Here is a 24,178-nt window from a genome sequence, read left to right on the forward strand (position 1 = left end):
AAGTTCACTGTGCCGCCTCCTGCAGGTTTCCTGGTTCTCCTGCCTCTGCTGCCACTGTTTTCTGCCACTGCTTCTCAACGTCTCGCTGTCTTCAGTGTTACAGCTCTCTCTCTGTCTCCTGGGTCTAGGAGGGTCTCGGTAAAGGGAGCCTGAATCCAAAGGACATGCTCTGCTCCCATCTGTTCTTCTTTGTGGTAGTCAGTTCCCCCCAGTGCTCTGCGATTGGCTCCCTTTTAAGCCTTGAACAGGATGGCAAAACTGACCTGTCCCCTCATTAGGGTTCCATATACCTTACTTGCATAGTCCCACCTACCACAAGGTGCCGTGGACCCTATCTGCATTATTAACAAGCTGTCCAATCCCTCTGATGGGCCATAAGCACCTTATTTGCATAGTCCCACCCAGTCTTTTGGTAGGAGTTACAAGACTATGACTAGAAAGGCATATAAAAGCTATCCATCCCACTGCACTTACCAACCCCAACATCACCTCCTTCATCCTCACTCTTAACTGATGACCTTCAGAAATTAGCAAGTTAGAAGAGAAAGCCCACAGATTCTCACGATATTTATCATTGGGTTATGCAAGATTAAAATGACTTCTTTTATCTTAGTAATAGATTCTGCCTTAAGGTCTGTGTTACCTATTATGCATAGTGGTAAACCGGAAACCAGAAGCGTTTTCTTGGTTATATCATTTTTTAATTAATTTCCTTGAAACCTTTCTGTGTCCTCAGGCTTTCTGTATGGAGGATGAACATTAAGCAATCGCACAGTTATTTAACTGCAGTTATGCAAAGCGCTGGAACAGAAAATAGCGTTGGTAATATGCGTATAACATGTACCAGTTGTCAACAAGTTGATTCTGACCAATGACGACCCCATGTGTGTCAGAGTAGGACTGTGCTCCATAGGGTTTTCAGTGGCTGTTTTTTCAGAGCTAGATCACCCACCAGGCCTTTCTTCCAAGGCACTCTGGGTGAACTTGAACATTCAGCCTTTCTGTTAGCAGCCAAGCAAGTTAATCCAGTTAACCATTAGCACCACCCACTGACTCCAATATGCATATAAATAGGGATCACATTAGTCTGTTAAGACTTTAAGATACCCAAGTAAGGAATATTCTTCTTCTTTTTTTTTTTTTAAAGCAGGCAACATCACCAGTACACTTTCTTGCTGGAAATATTTAACGTGAATCTAGCTATGAAGAAACAATCAGACAAATCCAGATTGTGGGACATACTGAAAAACAGCTGGCTTGTGATCTTCGAAAATATCAGTGCCATGAAAGACAAACAAAATAAAACAAAAAGTAGGGGGGGCTGATTAGATTAAGGTAACTATGGAAATATGACAACCAAATGTAACATGTGTTCCTTGATTGGATCCTGTACTTAAAAACAAACAAAAAAGCTATAAAGGACATTTTGGGGACAATTGGGAACATTTTAATGGGAGCTGCGTATTAGATAATAAGTAAAAATGCTAAGTTTCTTGGATATAACTATTCTGTCCATTTAGCCTGGCATGTTGTGGATACTGGTGTATATAGATCAGTTGTTATTCCTGAATGTGATCTTAAGGAATGTTGCTGCAACGCTAGAAGACATCAAGGGGTGTTGCAGAAGGCAGTGATTTTCTTGGTCACTGAAAGTATTTAGTTAGAGTATGGGCTGGAATACCATTTGTCAGGTATATTGTAAATGATCTTTTTTTTTTTTTTAATTTTTATTGTGCTTCAAGTGAAAGTTTACAAATCAAATCAGACTCTCATATAAAAATTTAGAAGCACCTTGCTATATACCCCTGATTGCTCTCCCCCTAATGAGACAGCACACTCCTTCCCTCTACTCTCTCTTTTCACGTCCATTCGGCCAGCTTCTGACCCCATCTACCCTCTCATCTCCCCTTCAGACGGGAGATGCCAACATAGTCTCATGTGTCTACTTGATCCAAGAAGCTCATTCTTCACTAGTATCATTTTCTATCCCATAGTCCAGTCCAATCGCTGTCTGAAGAGTTAGCTTTGGGTATGGCTCCGGTCTTGAGCTAACAGAAGGTCTGGGGACCATGACCTCCGGAGCCATTCTAGTCTCAGTCAGACCATTAAGTCTGGTCTTTTACGAGAATTTGGGGTCTGCATCCCACTGCTCTCTTGTTCCCTCAGGGATTCTCTGTTGTGTTCCCCGTCAGGGCAGTCATCAGTTATAGCTGGGCACCATCTAGTTCTCTTAGTCTCAGGCTAATGTAGTCTCTGCTTTATGTGGCCCTCTTCTGCCTCTTGGACTCATAATTACCTTGTGTCTTTGGTGTTCTTCATTCCTTTCCTCCAGGTGGGTTGAGACCAATTGATGCATCTTAGATGGCAGCTTGCTAGTGTTTAAAACCCCAGATGCCACTCTCCAAAGTGGGATGCAGAATGTTTTCTTAAACAGATTTTATTATGCCAGTTGACCTAGATGCCCCTGAAACCATGGTCCCCAAACCCTTGCCCCTCCTACGCTGCCCTTTGAAGCATTCAGTTTATTCAGGAAACTTGTTTGCTTTTGGTTGACTCCAGTTATGCTGACCTCTCCTGTATTGTGTATTGTCTTTCCCATCACCTAAAATGGTTCTTACCTACTATCTAATTAGTGAAAACCCCTCTCCCTTCTTCCCTCCCTCCTCCCCTTGTAACCATCAAAGAATATTCTCTTCTCTGTTTAAACTGTTTCCTGAGTTCCTATAGTAGTGGTCTTATACAATATTTGTCCTTTTGCAGCTGACTAATTTCGCTCAGCATAATGCCTTCCGGATTCCTCCGTGTTACGAAATGTTTCACAGAGTCATCACAGTTCTTTATCAGTGTGTAATATTCCATTGTGTGAATATACCATAATTTATTTTATCCGTTCATCCATTGTTGGGCATCTTGGTTGCTTCCGTCTTTATGCTGTTGTAAACAGTGCTACAGTCAACATGGGTGTGCATAAGTTTGCGTAAAGGCTCTTATTTCTCTAGGATATATTCCAAGGAGTGGGATTGCTGGATCATATGGTAGTTCTATTTCTAGTTTTTTAAGGAAGCGCCAGATCAGTTTCCAAAGTGGTTGTACCATTTGACATTCCCACCAGCAGTGTATAAGTGTTCCAGTCACTCCACAAACTCTCCAATGTTTATTATTTTGTGTTGGAGTGAGATGGAATCTCGTTGTAGTTTTGGCTTGCATTTCTCTAATGGCTAATGATTGTGAGCATTTTCTCATGTATCCGCCTGAATGTCTTCTTTAGTGAAGTATCTGCTCATATCCTATGCCCATTTTAAAAATGTGTTATTTGTCTTTTTGTGGTTGAGTTTTTGCAGTATCACGTAGATTTTAGAGATCAGGTGCTGATCGGAAATGTCATAGCTAAAAACTTCTTCCCAGTCTGTAGGTAATCTTTTTACTCTTTTGGTGAAGTCTTTGAATGAGCACAGGTGTTTGATTTTTAGGAACTCCCAGTTATCTGTTTTCTCTTCTGCATTGTTAGTAATGTTTTATATACTGTTTATGCCATGTATTAGGGCTCCTAACATTGTCCCTATTTTTTCTTCCATTATCTTTATCGTTTTAGATTTTATATTTAGGTCTTTGATCTGTCATCTTAGTTTCTGAAAGAGTAGAAGAACTAATAAATGGCCCCTGTCCATTGTCCAGAATTAACAGCTTATCTTTTTTCATTTTTACATACTTTTTTATTTTTTCATTTTTACATATTTTCATTTACTTTTTTAAGGGAAGAGTAAAGCATATCAGATAGAGCTCAAGTTGCCTTTGACTACCCTTTTCTTGGTCACCTCTAAACCTCCTAAAAAGCCTTCTAGGACATTTAAAAAATACTTTCTCATATAAACATGTCATATTTGTTTTGTAAACACATTGTTCTGCCTCCTGTGTGAAGAACATATTGTTGGGTGGAAGCAAGATTGAATGTGGAGAGACCAGTTAGGAAAAGACTGTCCATAGTTCCTTTGAGAAAGAATGACATAGGTTTTATATAGGGTGGTGGCAGTAGAGATGGAGAATAGAGGACAGATTAGAAAGCTATTTAGGAGGTACAATTGATAGGAATTAGTGAATGACGGGATGCAGTGAGTAAAGGAGAAGGCATTGTTAAGGGTAATCCTCAGGTTTTTGACGTGAGCAACTATGAGAATAGTGGTAATGTTTAATGAGCTAAGGAAAACTAGAGAAGGAGTCGGGTGGAGTACATCAGAGATGACTAATTTGGTTTTAGAAATGACACAATTGTGTTACCTTTGTGAAAACCAAATGGAGATGTCAGGTGGGTACTTCGGTAAACTGTTACAGAGTTCAGAGAAGGTCTGAGCTGGAGAAACAGAGTTACTGGTGTAGAGGTGACATTGGAAACTGCTGACACAGAACATGTCACTTAGGTGAATGGGAAGAGGACCTAGCCCTAGGACTAAATGCTGAAATTTGGTAGAGCAAGTTAAGCCTACAAAGAAGCCTGAGAAGGAGCATCCAGAAGAATAAGGGAAACCTTGAAGCCAAAGAATGTTTTTAAGGAAGACAAGGGGTAGTCAGCCATAGAAGGCTGCTTAGACATTAAAGTAGGATTAGGGCCAAGTATGTCTGTTGATTTTAGAAATACGGGAGTAATTTATGGCCCTGATAAGAACTGTTCCACTGGTTTGACAGAAGCATTTCTGACAAGTTCCCAGGAAATTATACATAAGAATTACCTGAGGATCTTGTTAAAAATGTAGATTCTAATTCAGTATATCTGGATGGAAATGCAAATTCTCAGCAGAGGTTCAAAGCAGAACAAATCAGTTAGAAGCCCTGGATCGAAGCAGATGTCATATTAGAATGGGCTGGGAAGGGAGTATGAGAGGTAAGGACGTGGAGGCAGGGAGTATAGACAACTCTGTTAATGAGGTTGGCTGTAAAAGAAGCTAGAGTAGTACTTGGAAGAGGAGATGTGAGGCTGAGATGGTAGGTGGAAGGAAGAGTTTAAAAAAGAAGGAAGGAAGGATCGATCCAGCTGAGTATGAGAAGTTGATGAGAACCAAGGAATAGTCAATATAAGAATCTAGAGAGAGGGAATGGGCTCTAATACCCATGTAGAAGGGTGCTGCTTTGGGATTGGAGAGAACAGCATGGGAGAAAATGCTATTCTAATAGGATAAAAAAAATATTCAGCAGAGCCCTGGTGGTTAAGAGCTTGGCAACTAACCAAAAGGTTGGCAGTTCAAATCTATCAGCTGCTCCTTGGAAACCCTATGGGGCAGCTCTACCCTGTCCTGTAGGGTCTCTGTGAGTCAGAATCGACTTGACAACAACGGGTTTAGGATGGTTTTGTATATTCAGTATTTCATCATAAATTCACTGTGAACATTAAATCAGTAGGTTGAACCTTTTGTCCCATTTACAAGATGGGATTTTCCTTTAATAATTTTGTCATTTTCTACCTCCAACTACTTGATTGCCCCTACCAGAAGAATCCACTTTGTTTTCCTGACCAAAACAATAGATGCTGTAAATAATCTGGTTGTTTGAAATTTATCTTTATGTATTACATCTTTTCCTTCTTGATTAAGGCACTTCATTTTTATTCCACTGCAGGGAGTTTTGTTGGAGCTTGTGTTTCTACTTTCCATGACTTTTTCTATTCTGATCTTTTATTAATTATGACAGAATTCCACTACAGGGGGGAAAGCATAGTAGAATGCACTGTCCAAATTCATCTAAATAGTAGTCTGGTGTCATGTCTAGACAAAGCGCAACTAACTCTCTTTCCTTCAGAAGACTTTTATGTTAGAGTAGATTTTTGGAGAAATAACACTTTGTATGTGATACAAAATTCAAGAGGCGCAAAAGGACACACAATAAAAAGTCTTCCACTTTATTTCTTCAGTTACCCTCTTTCCTTCCCAAGGCAGTGGGTATTACTATTTGCTTATGTATCCTTCCAGAGATTCTGTGCATCTATGAACAAACTCATATATAAGTGTTGTCCTGTAAAATTTTTTTTTATTCTATTACTTTTTATTTAATTGTGTTTTTGGTGAAAATATACACAGCAAAACCTCCTATTCCAGTTTCTAGACATAATGATCGGTGACATTGGCTACATTCTTTACATTGTGTCAACATTCCTTATTTCTGTTCTAGTTGTTTCACTTTGATTTACTTAATCTCCTGGTCCCCCAACCCACTTATCTATGCTTTAAAATACCTGTTGACCCGTTGGTCTTATATAGGTTTAAAAAAAAAAATTAATGCAATACTCAAGGATAACAATCTTTATTTTACTCTTTGGGCTAAACCATTACTTAAAGATGACTTCAGGGGATAGTTCCAATTCAGGGTTGGAAGAGCAACTCAGGGCCATAGTCTTGGAGACTCCTCCAGTCTCAGTAGGTCCAGTAAGTCTAGATTCTTTAAGAACTTGAAGTTTTGTTCCAGGTTTTTCTCCTTTTTATCAGGATTCATCTATTGTGTTCCTGATCAGAACATTCAGTAGTGGTAGCCAGGCACGGTCTGGTTCTTCTGGTTTCGCCGTAGAGGGGACAGTGGTTCAGATAGACAATTAGTCATGTAGTCCAGTTCCTTTTCAGATTCTTGGGTTTCCTTCTTTCTCTTTTGTTCCAGATGAATAAAGACCAATAGTTGTATCTTAGATGGCCTCTTGTAAGCTTTTAAGACCCCAGATACTACTCACCATATTCCAAGGTAGAACATAAATTTTAAAAACTATATTATGCCAGTTGAATGGATTGTGCCATGAGAGCACAACTCTAAGCCCCTGAACCAAGAGAACTAATCCCAAGAGATGACTGGTTATGTTTTATTAGTATCAGCGTCTCTACCCCCACCCTCCTTTTTGGTTGTTGCTATTGTTGCAAAATCATACGCAACCTAGCATTTATAATGCACCTTTTTTTGTCCATTTAATACTATGTATTGAAAATTATATCACATTAGTATGTAAAGACCTTTCTCATTCTTTATGGGCGTATAGTTTTCCATTTTATGGACGTACCATGATGAACTAACTGGTGTCCTGCTTACAGTTTATGCCAATCTTTTGTGATTGGTTTGGCATATTTAAGTGGTTTTGACTAAACTTATAGTTGCTTGTTTAGGCAGCAGAAATTTTAAGTCTCAACACTTAAATTCAAGGAACTTGAAGTAAAAGATAATTGTTTGATGTCTCATATTGAAAGCCATCGATATTTTCATGTTTTCTTACACGGATGAACACAGTCTAGATTTATTTGTGCTGCACACACAATTTATTTCCTAAAGAAACAAGATTTTTTTAACGGTCATTTTAACAAATTTGCTTTTTAGCCTGATGTCATATTCTATACTTTGAAAAGATTCAGTGCTTTCTGCTTTCAGAAATTAATTTGAGACTTCTCAGAGCCTGTGCTGCAGGACTAACATTAATTTCCTTTGAGTATATTTCTAAGACATTTCAACTTTAAAATCTTTATTCCAGAATATATAACTTGATTCCCTCCCGAAGGATCACCTCTCTTTTTACTCATTTAGAAAATCCTGGGTTTAGCCTTTATATCTGGGAATGTTAATATTTTATTTTCTGTTTATATTGCCAGTGTGGCTCATTTATGACACTGGCAGTTTGTTGGTTTAACTCTTACTCCCTCTATTGGCTTTCAGAGGTGTTGCATTCCTTTGAGAATGGCATCAGGAATAACATTATGCTTATCTTCATTTAACTACAAAAATTAGTAATGATGCAAATGTGCCAATAAAGTAGGCTACACATGGAATCATTTTACGGTTAATAAGTGTTTCCCGTGACCGTCAGTGTTGTGGTTTTTATGAGTGTGAAAAGGAAACTTTATCAGAATGCCTGTTTTATCGGCAGCTAAAAACAGGGCCGTGAAAGACGTATTCAGGTATATAGAATATTTGTGTTTGTAAAAATTAAAAAGTAGGCCTGGCGTGTTAGAGCAATTAAAAGTTTTTTCAGATAATCTTTTAGTTGCTGTTCACCGTAGTTGAATTATCTCGGTGACATGATAGAATGAAGCGATAGAAGTGTCTTATTGCACCTGACTTAGTATGTCATCTAGCTTAATATTCATGTCTGTCTGTGACCTTTGGGGCTTCATGATAGCTGCCTTCTTTAACATCCCATGTACAGAGCAAAGTATTTTATTTGCTTTGCACATTTCTTAGCATCTACCTAGAGAAACTACCAGTCAGTGAAGCTTGCACTAAATAGGTCACAACTCTTAAAGGTGATGTCCCATTCCTCCTTGATAAAGTTGCATCTCACACACCAAGGTGGGGTGGTGGCAAGGTGGACAGTTTAGGTTCCAAACTCAGCATATAAGGTAGGAAGTGTGTGTAAGGAGTTTTCTCTTGAATCCCTGAAGTCATTCATAGAGTACGCTAGGTTTTCTGGGTTCACAAAGTAGTTGTATTTAGTGGCTATTGTTTATGAAAGAAAACAGTTTAATTCTAGACTTAAGCATGATGAGAAGTATGTGGGAACTAAGAAGTATGTGGGAACTAAGAAGGACTGAGGGGACAGCAAATTCAGGCCTCCCATCTCATTGCCTCTTTAGAGCACCTTTTGAGGGGAAATCACAGACAGCTTTGAATGTGTGTGTAGGTAGCCTCCGGCTTACGAAGGGATTATGTTCTGGTGACTGTGTTGTACGTAAGTCAGTTATAATGTAAGTTGAACACCTCAAATTCTTTGTTTTCATTATTATCAGTATCTTTATAAATCCGATCTTTATTTGTCTTTGAGGGTTGGAAACATTGCATATAAATTTACAGATGTATTTTAACATTGTATTAGTACATATTACTAATCGTAAGATATATAACCGCCCCCCCCCCCCAAACAAAACAAAACAGACAGGCCTAAGTATGGTTCATCGTAACTCGAATACATCGTAAGTTGGGAATTACCTGTAACTATTTTGCTTGCTTGCTTATTTGCCAAATGCATAGAAGTTTTTTTTTTTTTTTTAAATCATGATAACTCCACTGTAACTCCTTCCCCACCCCTGCCTCCTTTCTTTGAAGATTTCAGTGTAAAAGTAGTCATTCCAGTTAACTCATTGTTTTCTAGGCTAGTTTTTTTTTTTTTAAAGCATTCTTTTTTATTTATATTAAAGTCAAAACATATATTAACTGTGTTAGTATTTTGAGGATTCCTTTCTTGAACACTTCAAATAAAGTTTAAAGTTGAAAATCCTTATTTAGTTACTTGCCTTCTAGGATCAGTTATTGAGTTGCCATCAAGTCAGTTCCAACTCATGGCATCCCCATGTGTGACAGAGTAGAACTGATCTTTAGGGTTTTGTTTACAGAAAGCAGATTGCCAGGCCTTTTCTTCAGCAGTACCCCTAGGTATGTGGGAACTGCCAGTTGAGCGTAAACCATTTTGTACCACCTAGGAGTTGAAATTGACTCAACGGCAACAGGATTGGTTTTTTTGGTTTTAGGGACCTTAATAGAGGATTCATATTGTGTCGTTTTTAGTATCTACATATGCTAGGATTTTAATATTAGTAGTACTGAGTCTTTTGAATTTGACTGTTGGTCAGAGAGATAACAGATACATATATTTTAAAGGCCTGTGTAATGGTAACTTTTGCCAAACTACCGAGGAAGATAGGCATGTTGTGTTGATTAAATAATCTGCCATTTCTCTTTATTGATTTTGTGTGTTTTTGTACAGGTCGCTTTCCTGTTGCATCTTTGATATAGTTTCCTAGACTCTGCTCCATGATTTAACTCAATTCTGAAATGAAGATGGAGGAGGCAGTGGGAAAAGTCGAAGAACTCATTGAGTCTGAAGTCCCACCAAAAACATCCGAACAAGAGACAGCCAAGGAGGAAGATGGATCTGTAGAACTGGAACCTCAAGTTCAGAAAGATGGTGTTGCAGATTCTACAGTTCTTTCTTCAATGCCTTGCTTATTGATGGAACTGAGAAGGGACTCTTCTGAGTCTCAGTTAGCATCCACAGAGAGTGACAAACCGACAACTGGCCGAGTTTATGAGAGTGACTCCTCTAACCACTGCATGCTTTCCCCTTCCTCTAGTGGTCATCTGGCTGATTCAGATACATTGTCTTCTGCAGAAGAGAATGAACCCTCCCAGGCAGAAACAACAGTAGAAGGAGACCCTTCCGGAGTGTCTGGTGCCACAGTTGGGCGCAAATCTAGGCGGTCCCGATCTGAAAGTGAAACATCCACTATGGCTGCCAAGAAAAACCGGCAATCCAGTGATAAACAGAATGGCCGAGTTGCCAAGGTTAAAGGTCATCGGAGCCAAAAGCACAAGGAAAGAATCAGGCTACTGAGGCAGAAACGAGAGGCTGCTGCACGGAAGAAATACAACCTGCTGCAGGACAGTAGTACCAGTGATAGTGACCTGACTTGTGACTCGAGCACAAGCTCGTCGGATGATGATGAAGAGGTTTCAGGGAGCAGCAAGACAATCACTGCAGAGATACCAGGTAGAGGATGTTTTTTAAACTGACTGTACAGCACCTGATGGCATTTCTCAGCCGTCAGGCTCAGTTAGATGAGTGACACTTGAGAAAATCCAGGAGACCTGCAGCTCTGTGTAAATTTGAAGACTGCAGTCTGTTAACAAGACATGGCCAATTTAAAAAACCTATTCTGAGGTTTCCAGTGCACTTTAGCACATCAGCAAAAAATATCTAAATGGTTAATGATAGGAACAGGATTATTTTTAAGTAATGGAATTTCTCACAATTCATTCTCTGTAACACATTACCTGAACCCCCATCATTGCCGTTTTAGCTCTGCTTAGATTTAATACTCACTGTTCAGCATTATTACTAAATATGTTCTCCTCAGGAATAGGCACCTTGCTTTGTTATATAGCCACTGCACTTGAGCTTATGGTGTCTGAAATAACATGTTCTATCTTTCGTTAAAGTTTCCCAATAACTCTGTTCCTCCTACAACAGTAGTTTGTGTTTTATTTTTCTGATTCAGTGCATGATAGGCCAGTTATCCTTGTTGCATATTTTTCTATGCTGCGTTATCACTTGCATTGAAAATAATGTTTTTGCAAAATTTCACCCTTAATCCACCCCCAAGCTATACAAAGTTTGTTAGAAATCTTCTGGCTCCAGCTCTCACTGGTATAAGGGTCTGTAGTTTTATTAAAGTTTAAAGTATCTGCGTCTACCGTAATACCAGGTCTGGTACTATGTACTACAAAGACAGTCTTAAGATTTCACAGTGGAAGAAAGGTGAGGTCTGAACGGTTCTTAAGTGCTGAATTCTCATTATTGAAGAGATTCATAATATGATTGGTAATGTTCTGGAAGCTATGTGGCATTTAATAGCTTGTCAGCCTTGTTTATTGCCACGTTAAAGAGGGGAAAGTTTTAATTTTCCAAAGTTTTATGGGTAACCACGTTTTTCTTCCTAGTTTTCTGTTTCTAAATGTGAAGGCAGCATATTGCTGATATACAAAGACTATTTCAAGAAAAATCATATTGGTTAATTAAACCTATAGATAAAACCTATATAAGCTTAGTAATAAGAATGATTGGTTGTAAAGCACTTTATAGGTGTTCAACTTGTAATAAAAGTCTCATCCATGTAGTGTATTAAATATGCTTTTTTAACAGTCTTTAGAAATGCTTTTTACTGCTTACTATCTATTGAATTCCTTTGGTAGCTCACCTTTGATATGTCCTTGTGTTAAAATTCCCAGGAAGAGGATTTAAATGAAGCTCATCAACTGCATGAGAGAAGCAGACTTTGGGGTTGTTCTAAGGCAGGTTTTAGGTATATTTCAGTTTTCCATTTAATAATATTTCAAAGAAAGCTTTAAATTAACATCTGTAAAATGATTCATACATTGTCATGTCCTGTTCTAATCTTTTAATCAAGACAACGATAGATCTCTGATTCAGTGCTTACTTCCACTTACTAAGCAGGTATTTATATAACCAACACAATAAGTTTCTTTTAAGGAAAGGGAGAAGGTGGGTTAGTAAGATTCTTTTTGAAGATACAACCCCACTGTAGAGGTGGCATGAAAAATGACTTCACGAACGTTCTCCCTGTTTAGCTTACATAGGTTATGTGTGCTTTCTTCCTATTTTCCGAACCTATTTACTAACTGACCGCCTTGACCATTCTTTAAAGCTTGCGAGACACCAGAGGTCTGTTTCTTTTCACTTCTGAATTGTACACTAATCAAAACATGAAAGTAGATGATCTGAATCTGTACTTTAGTTTCCGTTGTTCACAATATAAATTTAGGAAGCTTGTGGCTTTTGAAAATATGTAGACTTTCCTAAGGTAATCATGGAGAATCAAATGGTAGGTAAGGTGTAGGGCAATTGTATATGGTCGCCTAGGCTGTGCACTGCAGTTTCAGGAGGTGCCGTTCACATGAGGCAGGATCTGAATGCTCCTCCCTGGAATTATGCAAAGCAGTGAAGATGAAACAGCCTAGAACTTAAATATTTAAGAAGTCTGTTTCCACTCTTAGACATCCATTCTTAACTGCCAGACCCAGGATCACTTAAGTGTTTTTTATTGGTCAGTGCAAACAAACTGTCCGTATTGTTACCTCTGAAAAAAAAAATATGAATCGTGCATTTTTAATTTAAAAAATTATGTATACCTCAGTTTCTTGAGTCACATTATAACTTTGGAGAAGGAAACGTACTCATGCTTGTAGCAATGGCAATTGTTGAAAAGTTGTATAAATTGTAAAGATAGGATAAATTGTGAACTGACTTGAGTGCAACAGCGTGGACATTCGAGTGGCACTTGATAGTTAAGGTCAGTTGTTTTGGCTGGTTTGTATTTAGAAAATCTGATTGGTCTGTTTTGGAGAATGTCGGAAGGCTATTGAAAACAGCTGTCTAGGATCACTTGAATTCTTATTAACCCATGTGGCCAGACCAGACCAGCTCAGCCCCAGTAATGCTAGGATCTCTCATTGATTTCTCACCGTGCATATTTTTACAATGAAATGCATCCGACAAGCTGTTTTCTTACCTCACAGTTTTTCTGAGGTAGAGCCTCACAGTTATTCTGAGGTAGATCAGTTAACTCTTACTTGGAAATTAAAAAAAAAAAAAAAAGAAGCAGCAGCAGCTATTTTTACATAGTAAATCCTTTGTAGAAATTTTGGAAAATAGAAAAATGTGAAGTAGAAGATTAAAATCACTCGTGGTCCTGCTTTTGTTTACATTTGAATATGTTACCTTCCATTATATATAGCAAAATGTCATAGTATGCATACTGTTTATTTTACCCTTTCCCTCTTAACATTGCATTTTGAACATTTGAACTAAAATACTAAATCTTCTCCCACAAATTCTGAATAGTTCAGCTAACTACAAAATAACTTCCCTAACGTTGGTCCTTTGGGTTTTTGCTATTATGAGTTAGGATATGAACATGGAAGGCTATTGACACTGACAAACTGCATGTTAAAAATAAACTTATTTCATCCAGGAACTTGGCGTGTTCATTGCACTATATTCTTGCCATCGAGTATTTACTTAAATTTTTTTTTTGGCTTACTTGATAGAAAAATTGTATCTTAGTGTTAATTTGCATTCTTTCATCATTAGTGAAGTTGAAAAATCATGTTTGGTCATTTGTATGTGTTTTTTTGTAAGTAGTCTTTTCATGTTCTTTGCACATTTTCCTATTGGCATATTTGCTTTTCTTATTTGTGAGAGAGTTCTTTACCTTTCCAAAGATTTAATTACTTAGAAATTTTTAATATTAATTTAAGCAGTGGAGACTCATGATAAAAGACCCTAAAACCACATAGGGAATCCCATGAATCATAGTGGTTGACATTTTTCCTAGATTAAATATGATAGACTCTCTCAGTGGCTAAAAGTCCCAGGTGCCTATTTTAAGCCTTTTGTAATTGGGTGTATTTTGGTAGCTAATTAGACTTGATAAATACATTGATAACAAAGCACAGAGATTTGGAGGGATCAGTTGAGAACTGCATTTATTTTCAATTTTCTAGATGCAGAGTAAGCTAATAGGCATCCAGATCTAAACAGTGGAATTTAGTTTTTTGAGATCTTACTATAAACCGTGGGGGCAAAATTCTATATTAATAAGCATAAGCACTTTTTTTCTTTTATACCCCATTTAAATGATTATTTTAAAAGTATGTATTGTTTAAATGTGGTTTTTATATGTTTTAATAATGCCTGGATAATGTTACCTTAGATATTCAGGCTAGAGAGTATCCTTTGGAAATCTCTAATATTAAAGGATCAAGGTATTATTTTTGCCCCCTTTTTTCTAATTTATTTCCTAAAGTGAGTGCCTATATTAACTACGCTGTATATGCAAAAGGAAACCCTGGTGGCGTAGTGGTTAAGTGCTACGGCTGCTAACCATAAGGGTCGGCAGTTCGAATCCGCCAGGTGCTCCTTGGAAACTATGGGGCAGTTCTACTCTGTCCTGTAGGGTTGCTATGAGTCAGAATCGACTCGACGGCACTGGGTTTCGTTTTTTGGTTTATATGCAAAAGTATAAGCTTTGTTTTTTTTTTATTGTCTTTTTCTCAAAATAGGGTATATCTTAGTGTTAATAAAAGGACATATGTATATTCAGGATGCAAATATGGCCACTATTTTAAGGCTCCAAAACATCTTGCTTATGTGTTTTTTACTGGTAATCATCTTTATGAGGCTGCTTCTTATCTCACTGCCACCAGCTTAAGTGTTCACACTCTTCTGAATTCAGCTTTGAAATAACCATTTTTCAGTATTGGCTGAGAAAGAAGCAACAACAGAATCTGAAGCAGAACAATCAAAATAGTAGTCTGATATCTTGTCCGATACTTGAGTGTACCCAGCAATTATAATGGGGATAAACTGCTTCAAGAAAGTATGATATTCTTTGAAGTCCATCGAGCCTGTTTTTACATATGCAAAATACATTTTACTTTGGGGAAAGGTGCGTCCCTTAAACAATGGGTAATTGAACTTATCCCAAGAATTTCTTTAGAACGTGTATGAATCAACAAGACTTTTTTTTTTTTTTAAGTGACGAAATCATCTGGGATGGAGCAATCGGGAAAACGGATAAGATGAAGTCAGAGGGAAGGTTGGCAACAATGGTTTTAAAAAGTCTTTTTGCTAGGGAGAATTGGGGTACAGATTTGTCCTATAGCTGCTTAGGCATTGAGAAGAAGTGACAGGACTCACTAGACTTTTCTCATTGTTTAGGAGAAACACTGCTATTCTTGATACTGAGACCTGGGAAATTTTTCTTCATTGTCCTCTTACAAAGCCACTGTGTGATAAAGCAAGCCACGTTTTCAGAAGTGCACTGGGATAAATAGAATGGAGCATTTCATAGGACTGTTCTTTATAAGACTTCTTGATGTGGGCAAATGGTATAAGGCCAAGATTGATTGATTTTATCAATAATTTATTCAGCAAACATCTGAGCACCTCCTATGTGCCCTTGAGAACACAGCAGTAAATGAAAAGTCCCTTGCCCTCATGGGACTTGGTCTTCTTTGAGGAGACAGATAATAAATGAATTCATCGTATGCTATTAGGTAGGAAGGGATTTATTATAGGAATAACAATAAAGCAGGATATAAGAGAGAAAGAATGACTAGGAATGGGGTAGAAAAACTATTTTAAGTAGGGTAGTCCTTTTTTTTTTTTAGTCAAGAGCAGTTTTGAGGAGGTAACATTTCCAAGTCAAAGTAATTAAAATACTCAAGGATACAATGGTTCTTAACTAAGGCGGCACATTAAAGTCACCCCCCCCCAAAAAAAAAAAACCTGTTGCCATTGAGTTGATTCTGACTCACAGGGACCCTATAGGTCAGAGTAGAACTGTCCCATAGAGTTTCCAAGGAGTGCCTAGTGAATTTGAACTGCCAGCACTTAACCACTATGCCACCAATCACCCAGGGAGCTTTAAAAACAAAAAAAGTAGATGCCTCGGAGCCACTCCAGGGGTCACTCTCTGAGGAGGGACCTGGGTTCTGGTATTTGTTAAACTGCCCCAGGTAGTTCTTAATGTTCAGCAAAGGTGATTATAGATTTAAGTCAGTTGTACGGTAACAGAATACATGTTCCCAGGCAGATATATTGAAGCTATGAAAAATGGCAATGTTATTTCATTATTTTTCTTGGAATTATTTGGTTAATGAATTTAAAGACTGTTTACCAATGCTGTTATCTCTCTGGCTGTTTTTGGCAATGTTTATGCCATTTTCCTGAATAAGCATGTCTTAGTAAAAATACAATTTTCTGAATTAAAATTTTATCCAGGTCTCAGTATCAGCCATACTGGGGGATCTGAAGGAGAGCTCAGGGAAATTCTAGGATTACTTGACAGGGGTGCTGTGTGTGATAGGAACTGCATAGGCAGTGTCCTAGAAGAGGCCATGAGCTGTTTTTCTGAGATACAGGGCAGACAGAGGAGAAGTTCTATGTGCAGATGGAAAAACTAACTCACCTTCATACTGGCGAGGAGAACAAGCAGGGAACCTAATGCAGGTAGTTGGCCAAAGAATTTTCTCCACCACGCAGTCAGGTGCTTACATGCAGACGCCTGACTCCCAAGTACTGCTGCAGCAGCCTTTCTGTTCTTATGTGGTTTGTTGAAATGTTGACAGTACATTAAAATTCCCAGACTTAGAATAACAATTTTCCAGTTGACTTTGCCGGAAACGGGAATGTTATAGAGCAGCCTTTGAACCTATCACGAAATTAATGTGTTAACAGCTCTGTTTTTTGTTTTTTTAAGAAAGAATATGCTTTTGCCCAGTGTAAGTTTCTTTTGATGATGATTTAAAAACTATAATAGTAAACAGTTTAAAAACAAAAAACTAGGTATTCAAAACAAAAAGCAGAGTTTGATAAATTTTAGATTGAGTTAATGTTACGTACTGTTAGAACATAGAACCATAATTATACGATAATAGGAGTGATCCTCATCTTTATGCTTTTTCAGTAACAAAAATATAAAAAATATATAAAACAGGAATATTAGTGAACCCAAATAGGTAGTTAATTCCTTCAGAATCTTTTAGCTTTTATTCTGTAAAAACTGTTGACTTCCTTCTGATTCCAATCTGGGAGGCTCATGTAATTAAGCCTGCTCTGAAGACCGGGAATCAGTGTGCCCCCCTCTTGCTCTCGAGCCGATGCCGACTCAAACTGCATGAATATGCCATCCTTCCATGTGCCATCTAATCAGCTAGTTTGTTGCTAGTCTTGAATGAGTTATAATATGGAGGGGTAGCATTTTATGTAGGAGGAATGCATTAATTTTTTTAGCAAATATTTACTCTTTACCTTCTATGCAAGATACTATAGAGAAAGCAGATTAGGTAGGAGTTTGGTTTCATACATGAGAAAAATAGTAATTTTCAATGCTACATAGCTGAATTTTTCTCTTGAGCTCTAAGTTAAAGCTCAATACCTGATAAGATACCCTGGCAGAGGTCATCCAGTGGAATTGCCTGGTACCCTGATGTTAAGTATACCTCTGGAGGATACAGATGAAGTGGTCTCTGTCTCATGGGTATGTATTCAGTGGGTTTCTGAATTATAGTAACTAAGCTTGTTAGCTAATATAATACCAATTTAAATGCTGTTTTTTAATCCCTGAAGTGGAAATACAGTGGAACCTGCGAGAGATGAACTTGACGGGACTACCTTGTTTTTCTAGGTCTCGCAAGTTTTCCACCTTTGACAGGGTTCAGTCTTACTGCTTTTCTGTTGCTTATTTTAGTAGAAAATATTTGAGTTTTCCTTCCCAGACAGGTTTCCGCCTTATACAGGTTCAACTTTTGTGGGTTTTACTGTAAATAGCCCATAGGCATGTTAAAGAGCCCATGTAGTGTGTCAAAGGGAAGAAAATACCACAGGATTGAAACTCTTGCAACATTATGTTTGGCCTAGGATTGGGAAATACTGATATTTTATTTTTTCAGGTGTAGTGGGAATATTGTGAGAAATAGCTACATTAGGAAGAAAATCTTTAATAGGAATATGTAACTTCGTGTTTAACACTTACTTTTACTGTGCTTTCTACTGGATTTACATTAAAAAAAAAACCTTCTTAGTATTTCCTTACAAATTTATAACCTAGTAACTTATTAATATGAAAAGTGCTGATTATTTTAATATTTGATGAAGTTGCAACTTTGAAAGAAATCCAGTTCTGTGTTTTATAAGAGGAAGGATGGGTGGTATATTGAAGTTTCACATATAAACCATCAACATCTTTAACTTATTTCAATATTTGTCAGTAAAGTTACTTTTCCTACTCAATTCTGTACTCAAATATTTATAACCTGTAAGTTAACTGTAATAGACTGAGACAATTTTTTTTTCGTTTTCTAGTTTTGAATTGAAAAATAACTGATTTGGTTCTTTCATTTCAGAACTTGATGTATGTGAATTGGGAGTTAACTTTGAGGAAGGCTTGTTAATGTGTTCAGTTTTCATTCAAGAATATATGTATGAATAGATGAAGAAGACCACTGGTCTCTTTTATTGTGTAATAACTGTCAGATTTCTTGAACTCAATATTTGACAAACGGGTAAGGTTTGAACACCAAAGTCAATAAATTTTCAACACATGTTAAGCCCTTACATAACTTTAGTGTGAGTTTTCACCATAAAATATATGAGTTTATTATAACTGATGGATTTTTCTCTGAAGATAATGTAACATATATAAACTATTTTAGTATTTTTAATTGTTTTACATCAGTGAGAAGAGCATATTGGGTTTTGATTGGATGACAGGATTTTAACTAATCTACTATCTTTACTTGAAGCTGAAATGTTTTCAGGAATGTTTGCGCTGTCTTCAATTTCTTCCTGGAATTAATGAATTTTACTAAACATGGACTTTTAGACAAAAAATATTAATTTAATTTCAGCATGTTAATGTGATTGCTTTGCATGTATAAACTACTTCAAACACTAAAGCTTCTTTATTTCATGATTTAATATTTGATATATTAAGCATGTCCTGAAATGCTTTTTATTTTTAAAATAGAAGATATGAGTTTGTCTTTTAAGAATAACATATAGACAAATTATTGCTCGCATTGTATTGACTGAATGTATTCTAATTTTTGTTGTTACCTTTAAGAAAAAAATTAAAAAATTTAATGGAATTATTAAGCATAGGCTTTAATAATCGATATTTAAGATATGGATAACATTTTGAATATTTGAAAAGTGTTAAACACGAATAATGTTGAGAAGCCTTTTCTATAAAACCTTTAATAAAGATGTGAAAAGAGATTTTGGTAGAAAGAAAAGAACCATTAGAAAACATTGATTTAATTCATAGAACATATGCCAAAGTATTGACATTTTTTCTAAAGCAAAGTTTGAATTTCTGTAGTTTGGAGACTTTAATCTTAAGAATAATTTTGTAGCAGAAATATGTAGACAGAAAAATTCCATATCCTGATTTTTAGTTTTGCACAGTGCCTTGAAAAAATGTGTTGCTGTCTTAAGGAGTACTGTTCTGAAAAACAATAGATTTTTATGTGAGTTGTGCTTTAAAATGATCATACCGTTTCCAGATTGCACAATTTAAAAAAAATCATCTTTCAAATAATTTTTTTTCCTACTGTGGACATTTAAAAAAAGTATCAAGTATTTGAAGTAATTTTAATATTTTTTTTATGACTGCTTTGCCTCTTCTTTGACTGAAGCAAATTATGTATTCCTAAGATTACAAGTACTAGTACTAATAAATGGGAAGTACTTTTGGATTACATGCTGACATTTTTAGTAACTATTGTTTAAGTGCCTAGTGGTCTTAATTTCCTTTGAATTTCCTTAGAATTTTAAGAAGAATAAGGAATGTCTCCTGTTTGGATTTTTTTTTTTTTTTTTTCCTTTTGGTAGAGCCGAGGCTGCAAAGAAACATGTTTCAACCAATGTAACATTAATGCAAACATCGCTGAAATACTTTTTACTTAAGAATAAAATCCCATGTCTGGACTGCTCCATCTCTTTAATATGTGCGTATGGGATTTCCGTATCTCAAATCCATCAGAATCTATCATTTTGTAGCTTGTTTTCATGGAATAGAGAATTAAAAGACTAAGCTACAAACTTTAAACAAAGTTACTTTACATTTTTTCTGTGCATTGCAAAAAACTTAGGAGATGTTAGGGAACAAATTCAGTCAGAACTCTGTTACTGGCTATTAAATATGTTGATATTTCCTTGTAGTATTTTCCTTTAATTATTGGCATCTAGAAGGGGCATTATCCTTTACTAAGAGTGAATGCGTTTTCTGATTACCTATCTACAGACAGCTTTCTGCCTAGTTTTTATCAGTTCAGTGTTCTAAAACTACTTCTAGAACATTAGGTACCTAATCATCTTAAGAGAAGGTAAGTAGGAGATCAGAGTGATCTGGTTTTTTGAGCCACTTATGAGACAACAATGACTGTCTTAATCATGTTGCGTACTTTGTATGCCTTATTAAAATTGAATGCAACTCTAAAGGCCTAAGTAAAATTTTAATTTAGAACACAACACAATGAAATTAAAATTTTAAGATTTAGTATTTAAAAATCTAGAATAAAGGATTTTGTCATTTTGGGGCTCTAAGATTAAGATAAAAGCTTACCTATTTTTTTGCTGTATTATCAAGTCAGAGGAGTGAGCCTAGCCTCAGGAAGTTGTGTGTGTATGTGTGTGCACACACATACCCACCTTCAGAATTCTGAAATTAACTGAATTTTATGAATGCTATACCGACAAATTGTTAGACACAGATAACTATACCGTAATCTACGGGAATTCTAATGGGTTCAGGTCATTCATATAACAACCGTTTATTGCTTTCTAAGTATATGTAAGAAAAAAAAATTACTCATGTATAAATCTACTTAAGGTGACTAGAGTAGGAAAAAAGTTATTTTTATTTATTTATTTTAGAAATTGAAATTTATTTAATATAAAGCCTGTTGCCATTGAGTCGATTTCGACTCAGTGCAACCCTATGTTATTTAATGCACAGTTTGCAAAATTGATAACATTTGACTTAGGGAGTCAGAAAGGTTCCAAAGATGAGAGAACATTCAAAGATGAGAGAACATTCAAAGATGAGAGAACATTCAAAGATGAGAAAACATTCAAAGATTCTTATACCCCATCTAGTTGACATTGCCATGGAGGTGGGGCCAGAATAGTGTTTTCATAATAACGTTTTACCCTAAAACACAGCTTCCAGTTGGCTCCTGGAGTTTCAGTTTATTGAAACTGACTGCATATAGGTAATTCTTCAAAAGAGCACAATACCTAAGGCAGAACGGTCTTTACTGAGCTACTTAACTAGGCTATTGTTGACCCAAAGGTGACTTTAGGAAACCAGTTTTCTCCAGGCTCAAGGTTCAAAAGAAGATCTCAGGGCAGTGACTTGGATGGGTTACCCCAACTCCATGGAGCCCAGAAATCTGAATTCCGACATAATTAAAACTGTGTCTGAACGCAGATTGCCTTCAAAGTCATAAACTTGCAACCGGCCATCAGTTTGAGAATCCAGGATGTGGAACAATTTTTTGATTGAATCATTTACCTCAGTGGTTTCTCATTCCTGGCTGGTGCATTGGACCTGTGGGGTGTTTTGTTTATTTTCTAAATTTTATTTTGTTGTTGTTGAAAATATACACAGCAAAACATACACCAATTCAACAGTTTCTACATTTACAATTTAGTGACATTGATCACATTCTTTGAGTTGTGCAGCCATTCTCACTCTCCTTTTCCGAGTTATTCTTCCCTCATTAACACAAACTCACTGACTCCTAAGGTTTCTATCTAATCTTTAGAGTTACTGTTGTCCAGTTTGACCCCATATAGATGGTTCTTAAAAAAGTATAATATTTAAGGCAGACTTATTAAAAAACTAGTTAAGCTAAACTGTTGTTCAGTTTTAGGATGGTTTCAGGGGATATTTTTGGTTTAAGGTTTAAAGATTCTCTCAGGGCAATAGTTTCAGGGGTTCTTGCATCCTCCATGGCTCCAGAAAGTCTAGAGTCAATGAGAATTTGAAATTCTATTTTGCATTTACCCCCCTTTGATCAGGATTCTTCTATAGAATCTTTGATCAAAATGTTCAGTAATGGTAGCTGGACACCATCCAGTTATTTTGGTCTCATGGCAAAGGAGGCAATTGTTCATGGAGGCAATTAGCCAAACTTTCCATTTCCTCCTCCTGCTGCTGATTCTCCTTCTTTCTCTGTTGCTGCAAGTGAACAGACACCAATTGTTGTGCCTTGGATGGCCTCTTGCAAGCTTTTAAGATCCCAGGCACTATACCACAAACTAGGAGATAGAACAAAAACACTAAACACATCATTAGGCCAATTAACTGGGTTGTCCTGTGAAACCATGACCCTATACCTTCAAACCAAGCAATCAAACCCCATGAGGTGTTTAGTTGTACCTATGCAGCTTCAGCAGTTATTCTTTTTTTTTTTTTTTGGTCTTTGTTTTGAATATATCTATCATACAACTTTTGCCAATTCAACTTTTTATAGGTGTGCAACTCATTGACAGCATATATGATGATGGGCTGTGCAATCCTACCCTTAATCAGTGTGATGTTTCCCTCACTGTTAAACCCCTCCCCCCCCGTCTTAGTCATCTAGTGCTGCTATAACAGAAATACCACAAATGGATCTCTTTAACAAAGAGAGATTTATTCTCTCACAGTCTAGGAGGCTAGAAGTCCAAATTCAGGTTGCCAGATCCAGGGCAAGGCTTTCTCTCTTTATTGGCTCTGGGGGAATGTCCTTGTCATCAATCTTTTGTCACATGACAAAATTGTGAACAATCACACAACCTGGGAATCATAGCCTAGCCAAGTTTATGTGCAAATTTTGGGGGACACAATTCAATCCATAACATTCCACCCTTTGGTCTCCCAAAATACATGTCGTTGCCACATGTAAACACTTTTTCCCCATCATACCATAGCAAAAGTCTTAAATCAACTCCAAGTCCAAAATCCAACAGTCTGTTCAAAGCAATCTAGGCTTTTACTACTAGGCACTTTAAAACTCTTTCAGCCTTTACCCATTCACAGTTTCAAACGTGCTTCCACAGTTTAGGTATCTGTCAGAGCAGCACCCTACTCTCAGTATCAAATTCTGTCTTAGTTATCGAGTGCCAGTATAACAGAAATACCACAAGCAAATGGCTTTAACAAAGCAAAATGTATTCTCTCACAGCCTAGGAGGCTAAAAGTCTGAATTCAGGGTGTCAGCTCCAGGGGAAGGCTTTCTCTTTTGGCTCTAGGCGAAGGTCCTTGTCATCAGTCTTCCCTGGGCAAGGAACTTCTCAATGCAGGGAACCCTGGTTCAAAGAATTGTGCTCCTGGTGCTGCTTTCTTGGTGGTATGTGGCCCCCATGTCTGTCTTCTCGCTTCTCTCTCTTATATCTCGAAAGAGATTGATTTAAGACACAATGTAATCTTGTAGCTTGAATCCTGCCTCATTAATATAACTGCCACTAATCCTGCCCTATTAACATCATGGAGGTAGGATTTACAACACAGAGGAAAATGACATCACATGACAAAATGGTGGACAGTCACACAATACTGGGAATCATAGCCTAGCCAAGTTTATACACAAATTTTGGGGGGATATGATTGAATCCATAACACCCCCTTTTCCCTTCCCTCCCACCCCTGGTAACCACTAAACTCTTCATTTGCCTTTTCTTGTCTTTTTATGGAAGTGAGGTCATACAATATTTGTCATTTTGTGATTGGTTTGTTTTCAGCATAATGTCATCAAGCTCCATGCATACTGTAGCATGTATCAAGACTTCATTTCTCCTACTGATTGAGATGTATGTAGCATATTTTGTTTATCCGTTCTTCTGTCGATGGGCATTTAGAGTGTTTCCTCCTGTTGGCTATTGTGAATAGTGCTGCAGTGAACATTGGCATACAAGTCTCTGTTTGAGGCTCTGCTTTATAAAGTCTTTTGGGTGTATACCTAGAATTGCAATTGCTGGGTCATATGGTAGTTCTGGAAACCCTGGTGGCGTAGTGGTTAAGAGTTTGGCTGCTAACCAAAAATTCAGCAGTTCGAATCCACCAGGCGTTCCTTGGAAACCCTATGGGGCAGTATTACT

At 37.1% G+C, this 24,178-nt stretch overlaps 1 protein-coding gene across 3 annotated transcripts in view; it reads left to right on the forward strand.

The window, feature by feature from the left end:
* ARK2N (arkadia (RNF111) N-terminal like PKA signaling regulator 2N) overlaps positions 1-24,178 on the forward strand; it is a 117,085-nt gene that overhangs the window by 54,559 nt on the left and 38,348 nt on the right. For all 3 annotated transcript variants that reach the window (XM_049900056.1, XM_049900055.1, XM_049900057.1), the window contains exon 2: positions 9,716-10,498. In XM_049900056.1, coding sequence (XP_049756013.1) covers positions 9,784-10,498 — 715 coding nt within the window. In that variant the 5' untranslated portion in view covers positions 9,716-9,783. The remainder of the gene's footprint in view (positions 1-9,715; positions 10,499-24,178) is intronic.

This window comes from Elephas maximus, chromosome 11 (assembly GCF_024166365.1).
Source record: "Elephas maximus indicus isolate mEleMax1 chromosome 11, mEleMax1 primary haplotype, whole genome shotgun sequence".
Classification (NCBI taxonomy): Eukaryota; Metazoa; Chordata; class Mammalia; order Proboscidea; family Elephantidae; genus Elephas; species Elephas maximus.